Source organism: Anas platyrhynchos, chromosome 1, assembly GCF_047663525.1.
Source record: "Anas platyrhynchos isolate ZD024472 breed Pekin duck chromosome 1, IASCAAS_PekinDuck_T2T, whole genome shotgun sequence".
NCBI lineage: Eukaryota > Metazoa > Chordata > Aves > Anseriformes > Anatidae > Anas > Anas platyrhynchos.
The window spans coordinates 184479744-184495929 of record NC_092587.1 but is presented as its reverse complement, the minus strand read 5'-3'; the positions used below and the strand labels follow the sequence as shown (position 1 = coordinate 184495929).

Below are 16186 nucleotides of genomic sequence, written 5' to 3'. Positions count from 1 at the left end.
ACTCTGTGGTGCAAGAAGATGCAGTGAGTAGAAAAAAATGCACAAAAATGCATTCTGGGCTAGCCTAGTCTGAATAGATAGAGCAGGGTTAGTAGGAATTAGTTTGGGTCTAGGTCTCAATCTTCTCATTAGGTTCGAACTTCAGTTAGTAAATATCTCTCTTTTTTGGTAGGTATTAACAATTATGGTAATCATTTTGAAGTGGGGCAAGACCTCTGAATGCTGTTCACATCTCAGTAATTATAAGAATGGAGTTAATTAGCTTTTTATGTCGTTCAGTTCAAAAAGTCAGGAGTTGCTAACTCTGTTAGCAAGCACTAATTGAAGACTGGACTTCGTTTTGGTCTTTGAAACATGTAGCCGGTCTAGCTTAAAAAGAGATTGAGTTAGAACTATTTTATGTTTTTAGACACTTTTGGAGGGGGTGGGATGTAATTAATTTGTTGATGAACATATATTTTGAATTGTTTTTTTCATTTTAGTGGTTTCTTGAGTCTTTTCATGTCCTCATCATCTGAATGATAATCTGTGCCTTTCACCCAGAAGATTGGAGGCAAGTGTATCAATGTAAACACATTTTCTTCTCCTAGCAGTGGAAAACAGGCACACTTAAAAATTCCGAGTTGAATGACTGTTTCTCAGTTTGCTTCAGGAGACCTGATTGTACCAGTATTTGAGGAAAATTCTGTGGAGCCATGAACATAATGCAAACCAAATGAACGCTGATGACTACTGAAACAAATAATTCTTTTTGGATAACAAGAACCTTACCAGATTTTTTTTTTTATTTTTTTTTTTACTGATTTTCTAATTGTGGGAACTCTAGGCAGCGCGTTAGCAATTGACAGCGCTGTAATAAGCATGCTGAAATTTACTCCAGCTATTGTTGAGGAGCAGCCTGGTAAAATCCAAAAATCCGTCGCTACCAGCATCTTAGCCACATGAAAAAGTTAGAGCAATGATAATTGTTGGGTTTTGAAACAATATATTGTTGCAGAAAGCTTTATTTTCATGATGAAACAGTTGTAAAATCAATCCTTATGCAATAAACTAACTGCCTAAAGTGGGCTTTCAAACACAAATACTGCAGCTATTTTGTCAGGCGTTGAGTTGTTGGATCTGGCATGTGGGCACTCAGCAGTCAGTGCTTTGGGTATGCATTCGTGTATGCTTCGCAGAGTTGTGTGCTGAGGATTTCAATATAATGTGCAGTAGGAAAATGAATTAAAATTCTTCTTCTACAACTATTCCTTCTTTTTTGCCTCTTACTTCAAGTTATAGTCACGGACACTTCAAATCACTTTCTTAAGTTGCAGTTATTGCCTCGGTGTGACTGGGTAAATGCTTCCATCATTCCTTAATGTAAGATCAGCTGAAGCCAGATGTATACACGGCATCTTTCTCTTGATTTATGAAGGCAGTGTACTGCTGTGGCCTTTCCCTGAACCCTTTGAAACTGCACATAATATTTTCAGGAAAGTTGGTACATTTTCAAAATGATAACTAGGCATCTGAGAGTAGAACAGAGAGATGAGGATGACTTGTAATATTTGGATTCAAGAGCCAGAGTTTATGATTCCAGTTCTGCTGCTGATTTACTGTGAAACCAAGCGTATCACCAGCATCCTTGTACTTCAACTGCTAGAAGTAACGCTAAATGTTTTTAAAGATGCACTTTCCATTTTTTTACACTTTTATATCATACAGAATTTTAAAGATAAGAGGCTGTGTCAATGTTCTTTGAGTTAGTTTAAAGATGTGGATCTAACTCCTTTTGTCACACATTGCTTAGGGCTTATTTTGTGTGCAGAATTTACAGCTGTAGCGTGTGGCAGGTATTGCTGCGCTCGGCGTGCTGATACAGCAGGTGACACTTGGAGCTAAAGTGGTTTACGCTTTATTTCAGGCCACAAGAGATTCCATTTTCTGTTTTTTTTTTTTTTTTTTCTTGCCTTTTTAAAGTCAGCTCGATTGTGAAAGTGGAGAGGACGGTTTCTTGGTCCTTAAAAGTGATTACATTATCTTATTTAGATTACACGTGGTGTAAGTGAAATTGAAAGTGTTAATCTCTGGGAAGGCATACAGGCTCTGTAATTGTGGAAGCATGATACTTTCAAGGTAAAGAAAATTAGTGAATACAGCAGAGGGTATAGATGTTGTAAGGACTTGAGCATTTGGAGGAGAGTTTTTGAGATGCACAGAAACCGTATCAGACCTACTGTAAGCTTATCACTACTTTGGTTATCTAGCCATCCTCTATAAGCCAGTCTGTGTATGCCCTTTTGCTTCCCAAAGCTGCTATTGCTTACCTTTTGCCCTTTTTCTATATTTGTACCAAAGGAGAATAAGTAAAATGAATAGATTCAGAATGAAAACGCATAAAATAAGAAAGGAAAAGCACAAAAGTCATCCTGGTTAGTAGGTTTTTTGTTTTTTTTTTTTTTTTTATTGGGGGGGGAGGGGGGAGAGGAGAAGGCTATTCTATCTGTACAGTTCTTTTAAGCATTTCACTTGCTAAATCAGAGTTGATGCATTGTTAGAGATGAGTTGAAAGAGTGATACATGCCAGAGGTGTATTTTCATGTTTTAGAGGGAGTTAGGTATGGACAGAAAGAGAGCAGGCTTATGAAAATGTCAGAGAGAAAATACACCTTTTCAAGTATCAGATTGGCTCAAGAAAGAGCACCATTTGTGTATCATTACCCCTTTGATTTGCACAGAGGAAAGATTTCTTTCTGTTAAAGTGGAGATACCAGAGTAAGTGGTAGAGCTTCCTAAATCACATAATTTCATACCTTTTGCATGGAAAATGTAATTTAAAAGAATACAACTTCAGCCTTTAATGTAATATAGACACTGAATATGTTGATATTAACTGTCTGTATCTCAGTCTGACTCCACATGAAATAAAATCCGTGGCCATATGCAAATCCTAGCACAACTGTAGGGTTTGTATGCATGTAAAATCAGATGTTCATGTAAAGACAGAGGTTTGTCCTTTTACCTTATCTGCAATCCCAAAAGAGAACATTTTTATTGTTTCTCCATGATGTGTATTTAGATTGTTGTGAAACACCAGATGTTGATCATACTCTTACTAAGATCTGCCCCATCCAGTAAAAAGCTCTGGACTTTGTGGTTTTGCAATAAATCGAAACTGCAGCCAGAAGCATTTTGATAGATTGGCTTGAACTAGAGCCATAAATCAGAACAGCTCATGTTTTAGATGCAGCTAAATATCCTGCTCCAAATTAAGGTTTTGGCATAGTTCATTTTCAATTTGTGTCATTCACAAGAACATAATAATAATAAAAAAGAAGTAGGTAGTTATTTTTGATAGAGTTAATGCAATCCTGAAAGACACAGTTTATTCTCTCCAGTGATAGAGATGTTTTCTTTAGTGTATGAAACTTGGGGGTTTTATGTATGCTGAGTTGCTATGGCTTAACTGCCCTTAAAAAGGTTTTAATGTAAACCTGACATAGCAACAAGTGTAAACTTTATCGTACAGCGTTACTTAGAGAATAAAATATTTTTGTGTTTCAATGTGAATTTTATGCCAATGACATCAGCTTACGTTCATGGGAAGCATTCATCAAGCCAGAAACGACTGGCATGTGCATGGTGTAAGTGGAAAGGAATTAAACCCGTGGGAGATGAAGGCACTTCGTGGTGGGAGCTGCAGCCTTTGCTAGCCCGGCCAAGGCGATGCCGCTGCAGCCCCGTGTCTCCACAAGCAGCCAGTAGCGAGGCCGAGCACGCGTTCCCAAAAGGTACGTGCACACTTCCACGCAGTATTTTCTCAGCTGTGGATCAGCACAGACACAAACCACAGCACTGCTTGCACACACACACGCTATGGATCCTCTGTAGATCCTCCCAGAAGCTTTGGATGCTCGGGCTATCCAGTAGTTGAACCCTACCCTCCCCAGCCTCCCTGCCACCCACTTGCACGGGGGTCTTTCCAGGAGCTGGTGCAGACTGGCAGCCCTACCAGTAGCTGACGCCTGCTCCCAAGAGGTTCTCCAGTAGCTGGGACCTCCTGGTCCCTCCAGTAACCAGCTGTCAGGCTCCTTGGTGTCTCCAGTGTGTGCCCCAGCTCACGGCTGCTCCAGTACTTGGCTCCCAGGCCTCTCCACCTTCTCTTGTCTCCTCCTAGCCCAGCTTTTGATGCTCGTGGCACTGACACACACCCCACTCTGCCCAGTTCCTACACGGACATGTGGACCTGTCTGACTTGTGGTCTCCTCTCCAAGCACACCCATGCACACAGATACCCTGTGCCCAGGAAAATAATTGGAAATAGAGTTTAATGAGAAGACAGCACAGACTGTGGTGATCAGTACAGGGCACAGCCAGATAAGCATCCTGCCAAGCAATGTTTCAATCAACCAACCCCTTTTTTTCCTTCTTTCCTATGTTAACTCACATTCATTTCTCATCAAACCACCCCAGCCATCTTTTCCACAAGCTTTGATTCTTCCTCTAAGCATCTCATAGGAAGTTTTGTACCATCCTGTAATGCTCTTACCCTGAATCCTGTAACAAATCCCCCCATACCCCTGTAGGCAGTGACCCCCATCAGGCTGTGAGCAGCTTACAGAGGGGAGCTGGCTCTCCTCTGACAGCTCAGTTTTCTCTGATAAGGTTTGTAGGGTTCCTCCTCCCTTGTCACTCTTGCTCTGTGCTTCTTTGTGTTTATGGAGACGAGTCTTTAATCACAGTACCAAACAGTTCACGTAATGGAAAGCTGGGACCATGTGTCTGCAAGTAGTAAGTCACTGGTGTTGAAATGCATTTACACCTCCAGCTCTTCGTCAGTGAATTTTTGCAATGGAATATGCTTGGCTGGTGGCAAAGTTTAGACAAACTGTTTGGGAGGTTAGGCTTGTCTGCTAGGAGGGTATTTGAGTCCCTACTGCTGCAGTTGCCCAACAGGGAGGTTTTGGTCATTTGTGAAGCTGTTGTGACCCTTGTGAAGCTGCAGTAGAGAGTTGTACTTGTGAATGAACAGCTAGTAAGTCAATGGAGTAAGGTACTGCCTATATAGCATACATTATATATTTCCCACCTTTTACATGTATGAACAACTGAGTAAATTTGATTTATCGATGGGCTATCTTTAAGGGGTGTTTTCTTGGGAACTTTCTCCAGACTTTTCTGCTAAACGTCTTGATATGCCACACCAAAGTGTTTTCAAGTAACAAAAGAACAAAAAAGTTATAGGAAGATTTTGGTTTGTAGGATGCTTTTTTACTTTTTCAGTACAAAAAAATATGTTAACCCTTCATCTTGATTTTTGTTTAAACCTGTGAGTTTCTGTCATGATGTTACTGTGCTCATTTAAAGCTGGATTTAGCAAAGGTAAGAGTATAAAAAAATCTTGTAAACTCTGTAATGAGACTGTCAATGGGAGCCTTTGTAAAATAGCCTACGTTATTTATGTCTTTCTTTGCAGTACGAGATTTTTATGGTAAGATAAAGAAATGAATATGATATGTTGCTTCGTTGATTACATAGGATTTCTGAAAAATATTTATCTCAAAGTATATTAGCTTTATATGTAATACAGAATTAAGAAATCACGAGTTGTAAGAAGCACTTTCTCTAAATTGTAGGTCACCTTACTTCATACAATTTTAAATCATCTGTTCTGCAGGGCTGCATACCAGTAAAAGCAATGAAGAACCAAGTAGTCATTGCAGATTTTTTTTTTTTTTTTTTTTTTTAAGATTAGCTGGTGTATAGGGAAAAAAAGGTATATTATTTGTGTTTAACGAGAGTGTATTTATTTTTCTTAAAGGAATTACCTATAGTCCTGCTTATTCATGAGATCAACAGGCATGAAGGTGCATGGACCATATTGCCATTAATGAGAGAGTAAGTGTAATAAATGCTGGTTATTTTCAGGTTAATTATTTATAACAAAGAATATGGCTATGAATTACTCACTCTTTTTTTTTCACAGAAGCAACAGTTTTTGGATCAGAGTTGTTACTTTATGTTTTTACTTTCTTGCTCTTTTTTTTTTAGCCTTCTAAAGCAGTTTTCTGTTAAATTTCATTAAATCAGAGAAGGATGTTCTAAATTTAAGAACAATTACAGAAGTGATAATATAACATAAGCGAACAACTACCTGCCTCAAAAAGTTAGGACTTTGAGGTCCACTCAAAAGGGCCTTAACATTTTTAGAAAAGGAAACTAGTCTAAAGAAATACCATTTTAAAATGTGTATTTTTCCATTTGCTCACAGTGTAAAGTGTAAGGTATTTCAGAATCTTTGACTTTTCAGATTACTTGGCTGAATGAAGAGGATAAATCATTAAAAAAAAAAAAAAAAAGTAATAAATAATACCTGTATTGGGTTTCTGTCTTCCATTGCTCACAGTGTTCCTAAGAGGCAGTGCTCCTCCACAGAGGAAAGATATAGGTTTTGACATCTTTTTAGAAGTTTTTATGGCCAATTTTCATCTTACCATGGTCAGAGGACACAGGGAATTTCAAATATCTTTCATTTTAGCTTATGCAGATTGCTCTGAGGAAGACTTTGCAGCATTTACGTGGTAGTATGTTACAAATTGTTAGGAAGCAACAATTCCTGTTTGAGAAAGACCTGAAGCTGAAGGCTGTCTTTTGCCTCAAAATTGCTTTTGAAATTGATGCCAGAGGCTCTGCAGCCTCTTGAGGTTTAGTTTAGCTAATGGCACATCAGAAGAACAATAATATTACTAGAGGTACTCAAAAAGATATTTCTTGGTTTGGTTTTGGGGTTTGCATCGGACTGATTACAGAACAGGATTTTCTTATTATTCTCTTTCCTGCTTTGCATTGCTTTCTGTATGAGCAGTAACATGAAAATGGTGCTTATACATGTATATTGGTTATCTTTTAAGATGCATGTGAAAAAGATGCACAAGGAGAACTGAAGTAAATTGAAAAATGGGAACATGATGTTCCAGCTATGTCAACGTTGGTTTTCCTTCTTTGCTCTCCTTTCAGTGACCTAATGGCTTCTCTTCTGAATTATTTATGTCTCAATGACAAGGCTTTCAGATGCAGCTCTTACAAGGTAGCAAAACTCAGATGAAAAAATACAGATACTCATTTGTCTGATAGAGATTTTTTCAGGAATTAAAAAAGAAAAATCACTTTTCAGATTTCCATCTTGAAGAGAATTCTGGAATATCAAGTTTCTTGTGCTTGTTTCTTTTATCATTTTTGGCAGAATAAATGCTTACAGTAATTCAGAATTAAGTTCATGCTGTGGGGCTTGTACTAGTTAGGTGTTTTCAATGTAAAGAAGAGGAGGAAGAGAGAAAGATTCAAGGGATCATCCCCTTCTGCAGGAGCTGACAATGCTAGGAATTGTGATGTTAGATGCATTCTTACCTGAAAACTGCTTTCACAAGAATGGCTTCCCTCAATTTCATATTTGACAGTAATTTTAAGGAGGCCTCTAAACAGTTTAAAAAAAATAAAAATAAAAAATCTTACATTTTAGTTCTTGGGCAGAGGTTAATTAGGAAGATTTACTTTTCTGAAGATGCAGTCATAAGACATCCGTTGACATACAGCTTTCTGCTTGTTTTCTGCTTGTCCTTCACCCACCTGCTTTCATATAAATCCAGATGTCTCTGTCCTGAAGTTCTAGCTGTTCACTAAAACACGAGAGAAAAGCCATCAGTCTTCATAGGGCACTGAATACTGTGCATATTTAAAAACATGAAGTTATGTGATACCCATCCAGATACTTATTTGGCAGGTTTTAGAAGGAACAACTAGGAAGTGTTATGTCAAATAGGTTTTTCCTAGCTGATTGTATTTTGTTTGTTACCTGAATGACAGAAGTGCCTAGGTTTCGGTGTTGAGAAGACAACAAGTACATGATTTTACAAACTGAAAGGATGAATGAAGCGTGAGTTCTTCTAGCTATTATACTTCAGCAAATCACATATCAAAAGCAGAAAGTGGTGACTGATCAAATACACAAGACACAGAGGAAGCGTAGCTTTATGGGTATATGTGACTTATCCCAGAATATAAAAAATAAACTGGTTTAGTACCAGGCAACCATCTGGTGCTTCTAGCACATTATTTGAAGACCTGTAGATGCAGATGTCTCATGCTCTAGCAGAAATGTTTTTCAGACAATGCTGTCTGTTTTTGTTTCTTTTTCTATTTGTTTTGTTTTCTAAAGAAAATATAGTTCCCTAAAACATAAATAATCCCATCACCCTATTTTACTTGTTTTTCCCAATTTACATTTCTGTTGTTTATTTTCATTGCTGATTTTAGCAGTAAGCAGTGCTGCAGAGGAAGAAGGCTGTGATGTCTACAGAAGCCAATTTCTTATCCCTTTCCTCAGATGATTTCTTTAATTGAACCAGCATAAAAGCTATGAGAAGGACAATTAAAGATTGATTATTTTTTAAATCCCAGCATTACAATGTCATGAATTTTTAATGCTTTTTTTTTTCTTATTAAGTTGTGGAAAAATCATTTGGGAATAGTGGAGAAGTTAAAGATAACAGCTTCATGAGGGAGTCAGGAAATCTGCATCGAGATTAGTGTTAGCTTTGAGGAAGGTGGCAAGTCCCTTCAGTCTGCATAACCATATTGAAAGAGCTAATGAAGTTTTTAAGTTGGGGACAACGATGTGGTCAGTGTCAAACAGCTGTCATAAAGCATCTCCTTAGGCAGTTCCAGGATTATTGCAATGTTAGGTGCTCAGTAATGTGGCTCGTTGGAAGAAAGTTGAGATACAGAGGGGATGGTAACTTAAACTGCTGCCTATAAACTTGGAATTGATAGATGGCTACAACTGTAGTACATGGACATTTTTGAGTGGGTGTTCTTCATGTTTGTTCCTTCTTTTTGGACTAACTAATGCTATTTAAGTAGATAGCAGTGGCAATATATCCATTCAGTGTCGTGCTCTGATTATGTAACTCTACATTAACACTAAAAGCTTCTGTGTAAATTAATAATTAATTGCCAAGTACTCATATTTGGGAAGGTTGAATCTATCCTTCTGTTTGTGAGCCAGTTTAGTAGTAAAATGATCGTTTCTTTTGTTAGCTTCTCCATTGCCTATGGTAGGAATTCCTCGTGGATTTTCTTCTGTGAAGAAGATACAAGAATACAAGTTGTAAAGCTGCTAGAAACTCTTGGAAGATTTGATGCTTCTAAGGTGAAGTAAACATTTAGATATTTAATTGTATTTTTAATTTGCTCAAATAGGTTTTTAGATTAAATGGGGGAATCATTTTTTTTTTAAGTACAGAAGTATAAACACAGAATTTTAGGATTCCATGTTATAGAAGCGTTTCAGTTGTCAAGAATTCAATTTCATATCACTGCTTGTATGGCTTATAGCTCCAAGGATTGGAAAAGATATTTTCAAACAGTTTAAAATAGAGGAATAAGTTTTTGATGCTGAGGCTGAGAGTGTGCAAGGTATTTAACGTGAACTGCCATGAGAACATGTCTAGGTGTTGAGTAACTGTTAAAATTGAGCAGAAAAGAAGTCCTCCTGTGGATATCCCAAAAATGATGTATGAGCAATAAAAAGATGGATGCAGTCTGCTGTGTCTTCCCCCTCCCCTTTTTCTTGTCTGTTCTCTACTCTGATTATCATCAGACAGAGTGACTGATACTAGTCAAACTGTCCCTGATCTAATATGTTAGGGTATTTTATTTGCATTCTCTTTCTGAGAATTTGTCTCTTATCTTCGTGATAAGAGAGAAATAAAACCCTTACCCGCTGGAAAAGAAAGAACACCAGAAGACTTGTGGAACTAAAGAAAAAAGCAGTCACCAAGGAACACAGTTGAATTTGGCAGTGCAACTAATAAGAAATCTGCTAATATTTAGAGTTCAGAAAACTCAGTTCAGTGTTCAGAAAAACACCTCAGCTTGATGTCCTTCAGTAAAAGAAGCCAAAATCTCCTGTGAGAAATATGCTTTGCCTCGTTATTGTTACCTTGACTGAATATTGAACTCTGCTCCAGATCTCATGGTAGTGTATTTACTTCTGTTGCAGGCACGTGGCCTTGTTGCATTTTCACACAATTCTATTTGAAAATGATAACAATAATTACTTAAACATTGTACATTTTTTAAACACACTGTCTTCAAAACAGCCTATTGAATATTTCCAAGCCTTTGGAATATCCGATTGTTTCTGTTCTGAAACACTTCTACTTGATGTTTCCTGAACAGAAACATAACATTTCTTCTAGATGCTGCTTACATGCCAATTTTAAATCTCTCCTTTGCAGGTGTGTAAATCCTACTACGAGGACAAATTATGTTCTGACCTGCTTTAAAATGAAAATAAAATGTTTTGCTTTTATAGAGTGATAGTCATCTTAGTGTAACAGTCCATAACCGATTCCTTATATCAAGTAGTAGTCCATCATTTACATAATTTAAGATGAGCTAGACCAGAATGAGCTCATTCATAATTCATTCTATCATGTCAGCAGGCTGCATAATAAAAAGCTGATATACATTAATCATAATAAAAGGTCTACAAGGGGCATGTGAATAGCTGATGAATCTGCAGCTTTTCAATCTCAATATGTAGAGGTTGGTGACAGAGCTATAGGGAGTGCTGTGAATGCGATATGAGTGAAAACAGATGTGTTGAAGCACTATAGGAGACCATAGAGGAATGTTAAGAGAATGACCTGTGCAGTTAACCAAGGATATTACTGACTGCAGTAAAACTAATAAACATTGAGGAATATCTGATTTACATAAAAATGACAAGGCCAGCACTCAGATGATGAGTTGTGTCAGAACATAAGGAAACACTGTGTTTTTTTTTTAATGTGAGAATGACCAAGCCCTGGCACAGGCTGCCCAGAGAAGCTGTGGAGTCTCCCTCCTTGGAGATCTTCAAAAGCCACCAGGATGTGGTCCTGGACAGCCTGCTCTGAGTGTCCTTCAACCCCTCTGTGATACTATGATTTAATAATCAATTGATTCAGTCTGTGCTTTCATAATGAGAGACAGCAAGGTTAAACCAAACTGTATGTGTCACTCCTTTTCGTATCATCCTAATAGGATGACTGATTGTGGCTCCAAAGACATGCAGAATGAACAAACCAAGCTGGTAGGCAGCAGTGACTTAATAGCTCTTAATAACTATATGCAAAGTACTTTGTGAGTTCCTTAGTACGTAACTGATTTCATCTTGTAAAACCAGCCTGCACAGAACAACTCCTCCTACATATCAGTGTAGTAAATAAGTGATTTACAAACAAACCAGCCTGCGGAGTATCAGCTGTAAACTGGAATGCCTTCACTGTGTTGATTTGTGGCTTAATAATGCCAGAAACAATATTCTGTGAAAGCCAGAGAAGGGTGTATGTATGGATTTAATTTTAGGTATTTTATAGAGAAATGGAAAAAAAAAATTGCAATTAATGGATCGTTTTGATGTAAAAAATGCATCTAGAATTAAGGTAATTAGGATAATAATATTGCTGTCATATGAAAATGTTAATATTAATTATTTTTTCTTATTATTATGTTTCTGAAACCGAATAGAGTACTTGTGTTTTAAATATTTTGAAATCTTGGAGGCCCTAAAAATGTTAAAAAAAACATTTGGCAGAAATGCTCCTCAAGAATTGCGTTGGTATTTTTTTCAAGGCAGTCATCTCTGTGCTCAAAAATTAGTGTGTTTATCCATTTTCTTTCATCTCCCAATATTTTGTTTGTTTTTAAATCATTCCACTGAACACTGTTGAATTGTTGCAATAAAGGAAGGAGAAAACAGGGTCTGTTATGATTGAAGATATAAGTTGAGGGCTGAGTAAGTAGGTACCTGGCAGCAACTCCTGTGTAGTTGATTTAAAAGAAAAAAGAAAATGGTGGAAAAATTCTTCATCCTTATCTTTTCATGTAATGGATAGTGTCAGTTTAACTTTGGCTGTTTCCTCAACAGATTTCCGAACAGCACTCAGCCTCAGGAGCACGTGGGGATTTTGGCAGCAAACAACTTTTCAGCCTTTGTTACCTGAAGAAGTAACTAGTCAAGTACAAGCTTTGTTTGATTTAGTTTTACCGAGTTTAGCTGATCAAAGCAGAGGAGAAAAATAAGAATCTGGGGGGGGGGGAAAGCACTCAACACCTTACACGCACACGCATTCATATGCAAGGCAGCTTATACCTGTATCAGTACCTTTTAGGATCATGATCCTGGGTAGGGGTAGCATCCATTCAATTCAGCTTGAGTTGCTTATATGGGTCCTAGCCATGAGCTGGCCACACCAAAGGATCCTTACAGAGGTGAGGCTCTCAAAGCAGGCAGCATCCCATAGCTTTGACTCAAGTGTGTGGGGGGAAACAAGTATCACCAGCAGCTCCTGGTGTCTGTCCTTTCATTGATTCTAGGCAGCCAGGTGGTTGCCAGGCTGAATGTCCTGTGGGGCAGTCATGCTTTCATGCTTCTGCCATGCCTGGCCAGTTGATTTTGGCTGGAGGTGTGTCCTGTGCATGCAGAGCTCACATTGCTGACTTTCCCTGCTTTGGCCAAATCTTACACATTGTAAGTTTACACATTTTTCCTCATTTACTCTGGGCAGGTATAAAGTTTAGCACAACCTATATAGGTACTTCTGCTTGGAGGTAGGAAGGTGGCTACTGAGAAGGATGCTCTTGGGGTCAGATGTTTTTTGGAGGTGGATGCTTTGACAGTACTTCTACTTGAATATTTTTCCTTTTTTCTCAAATTTTGTGCAAATTATTTATTTACCTTATATCAAGTTTGTGAACTATTCTGATGCGTGGTATTTTTCGTTGTTGCTGACAGCTGCCCCTTTAAAGGAGGAGAAAAATGAAATATGCTAGGGAGTATGGAGAAGAAGTATCTTTAGTGAAAAAAATTGCCTTAATTAGAATCCTTTTTAGTGATGAATTTTAAATTGTCGGAAAAAAGGAAAAGGACGGTCTGAGTTCCTGTCATTTTTGCTGACAACTCCACACTTGAGTGATTTAATATAACCATTAGGGTAACTGAGAATTCTGTTTCATCATTTGTACTTGTAACCATGAGAAACATTTTTAATATATATATTTTATTATATATTATACATAGTAGTCCTTATTTTGCAAAAAATGGGGCTATTCTTGTTTTATATCCATTCTAAACAGAAATACTAGGACAGCTGATAATAATGTTAAAGAAGTAGAATTTCAGTTGCTTAAATATCTTCAGATACAGCAGAATCAGTGGTAAATTCTTTAATGTATATTAAAAATTCTAATAATAATAATTGTTTTTGTTTAGTTTACAAATGCATACTTGAGACCATCTTCACTTAACTGTTATGAAAATCGAGGTATTTAAAATGTCTTTGCTTTTTAGGTTCCCTAGTGGAGAAGGGTATAGACAGATGAAAGCTCAAAATGGATGTATAAAAAGTTCCTGAATGCAATGCAGTGCTTCTGAGTGTCTTACCTAATCAGTAGTCAATCTGGGTGGTCAAAGATGGGAACAGGTTGCCCAGAGAGGCAGTGGAGTCTCCTACGAATGTATTCAAAACGTGGCTGGATACAGTCATGGGCAACTTGCTCTGACTGACCCTGCTTGAGCAGGGGTCTGGACCAGGTGACCCCCAGAGCTTCCTTCCAACCTCAACTGTTCTGTGATTCGGTGCTCTCTGAACAGGTGGAATCCAGGGCACATGCTGAGGTTTTAAATTACAATGTGCACCTGCCTTTGTTTTCATTTCTTACCAATTTTTGTCTGAATTATTGTGAACAATATGCTTCCCTTGTTTTTGTTTTCAGGTTTGCTTTATTCAGCATGAATGCAGTCATCATCTTCACTAAAAGGATGCTGTAGATGAACAAAATTGTTTCCTATATTCCTTTACAGGAGTGGTTTTTAGGTAAAGCATTATATGATGAAGAATCTACAATAATTCACCACTATGCCTTTGCTGAAAATCCGACAGTCTTTAAATTTCCAGATTTTGCTGCTGGATGGGCACTTAGTATTCCACTTGTTAACAAGTAAGAATTGGATTTTTAATCACTTCTTAATTGTTTATTGATAGCAATTAAGTTTTGAATTTCTACATTTTTTTCTAGATGCTAATCAATATTATTTTAACAAGCTATGAATTCATATGGATTAATATTTTCTCTAAAAGATGAACACATGCCTGCAGTGCACTTGAACAGCTACGGATCATGTAAATATCCAGAGTCAAATTTTAACTTTGAGCTGTTTATGAATACTGATTGCAGCTTAGCTAGGGCAGACAGCTTGGGATATACTCAATCACTGCAGGCTGGCAAGCTGTTTGATTTCATGCATTGGTTTTCTAGCCTATGCTGGGCTCTTGCTGTTGTTACTTTTATTATCAGCATCCACGTTAATACCTGCAAGTCCACTTCAGTTTGAGGATCTAAGGTACAAAGATATCCAGCTAGTCATGGTAATGTACAGCTAGCTCTGGGTATGCATGCACAGATTTGTACTCCTACTGTGAACTTACCCTGAAAATACTCCTTAGACAAAATTCAGTTTCTTCCTTATTCTATCCATTCATACGTAGCTATTAGAAATAAACACTTAAGAATTACACTTAAGAATTTATAAACAGAAATAAAATCTCTGTATCATTGTTGTGCCTGTACACATGATTTATTTTGCTAAATTCTGCCTATCTAAAAGTTAACATCATGTCAGCTAGTTTTCAATACCATCTCTGTCATTTTAAAAATGCAGGCACCTCCAGACAGTAGTTCTATTCCTGGATTTTCCAGTGACTGCACTGCCCTCTAGAAATGTTTCTCTCATGCTATAGAGAGAGCCTGGATGGTTAGCTCAGCTTAGATACTTTGTTTTTAAATTAGATTTTAAAAGTTCATATATTTCAGAAGTCAAATGCATCTTGCTGTAGGAAGATCTTTCCATAAATTGAAGGTGCTTAAATATTGCAAATTTTAGTATACAAAAAAGAGAGTATTGTCTGAAGTTCGAGATGCTGATATGGATGGAGCTTAAAAGACACTGCTGCTTTAAATCTATTGAAAATGTTTTGCCAGACTGTTCCAGTCTTCTCCAGATGAGAATTTTCTTCTTGGGCAGGAGGAATATGTCAGAATGTTTGTGCTGAAAACTAATATTAACATCATCATATTGTGTGCAGACAAAAAAAAAAAAATACAAAAATGAAATACAAGTTGATTTTGGGGGTAAGAAATACAGAAGTGGGAATTTTTTATAAAATGGACAAAACCACCAGCCACATTTCACTGCGTACAATAGCGAATATTTATTTTTTTTTAATATCCTTTATTAAGTGAGTAAATTTTCATCTTTAATTTCATAGGCTTGCAGTCAAGTTGAAAAGTGAACCACTCAAGTCAGACTTTACTATAGATCTAAAACATGAGGTAAGCAGCGTGCTATGCTTGTGAAGTAAGTAAAAAAAAAAGTCTCAAATATATTGGAATATTGATAAATTTATAATGGAAATGGTGTATTTTCTGAGATTGCTAAAAATTCTGAATGCAATAGCATGTTTAATTTCTTTCCCTTGCCTTAGAATATTATAACGTAACACTTTAAAATCGCGTTTCAAGCGTAGAAGAATTCATAAATAAAATTGCGTTCATATTAATATGCATGATTGTGTACAGTGAGGTATCTTCTGAGGCTTGCTCTATGGAGAGGGAGAGAGTCTCCTAATTAATGAAACGTACACTGGCATGAAGAGCATCTCAGACACTGGCAAGCCTCATTTACTTTCTAAATTGGACTCTAACAGCTAGATATGTTGAACTTCGGATGAAATAGCTTGAGGAATGGAAACTTTTGTGTCAGTGTGATCAACTTGCAGTGTGGCAGTTTGGAAATCTCTTTGCCTCTGGCTTCTAACAATTTTAAAGCGTAGCTACTAGGTCTTCAGAGAATAGGTGAGTTGACTGAAAGGAGCATGAGAAGAAAGGAGTGGAGATCTGAAAGAAGATCAGTGCTGCCTTTTTCTGAAGTTTTTGTATTTTTTCTTCCTTCAAAATGTTTATTGCAGCCCAGGATTTTGCATTGTAACGAAAGGTGAACTGAACTGTGGGGCAAAGGGAGTATGAATATGGAGTAAGCTTGCTGGTTTGGGCCTGAAATAATGATTGATGTTGAATTTAAAAAAAAAAAAAAAAAAAC

The 16186-nt window shown here is 37.2% G+C and overlaps 1 protein-coding gene across 2 annotated transcripts in view; it reads left to right on the top strand.

Annotated features, from left to right (window-relative positions):
* B3GLCT (beta 3-glucosyltransferase) overlaps positions 1-16186 on the top strand; it is a 60423-nt gene that overhangs the window by 24567 nt on the left and 19670 nt on the right. For both annotated transcript variants that reach the window (XM_027470010.3, XM_072032641.1), the window contains 4 exons: positions 5804-5880; positions 9079-9190; positions 13892-14028; positions 15357-15420. In XM_027470010.3, coding sequence (XP_027325811.2) covers positions 5804-5880; positions 9079-9190; positions 13892-14028; positions 15357-15420 — 390 coding nt within the window. The remainder of the gene's footprint in view (positions 1-5803; positions 5881-9078; positions 9191-13891; positions 14029-15356; positions 15421-16186) is intronic.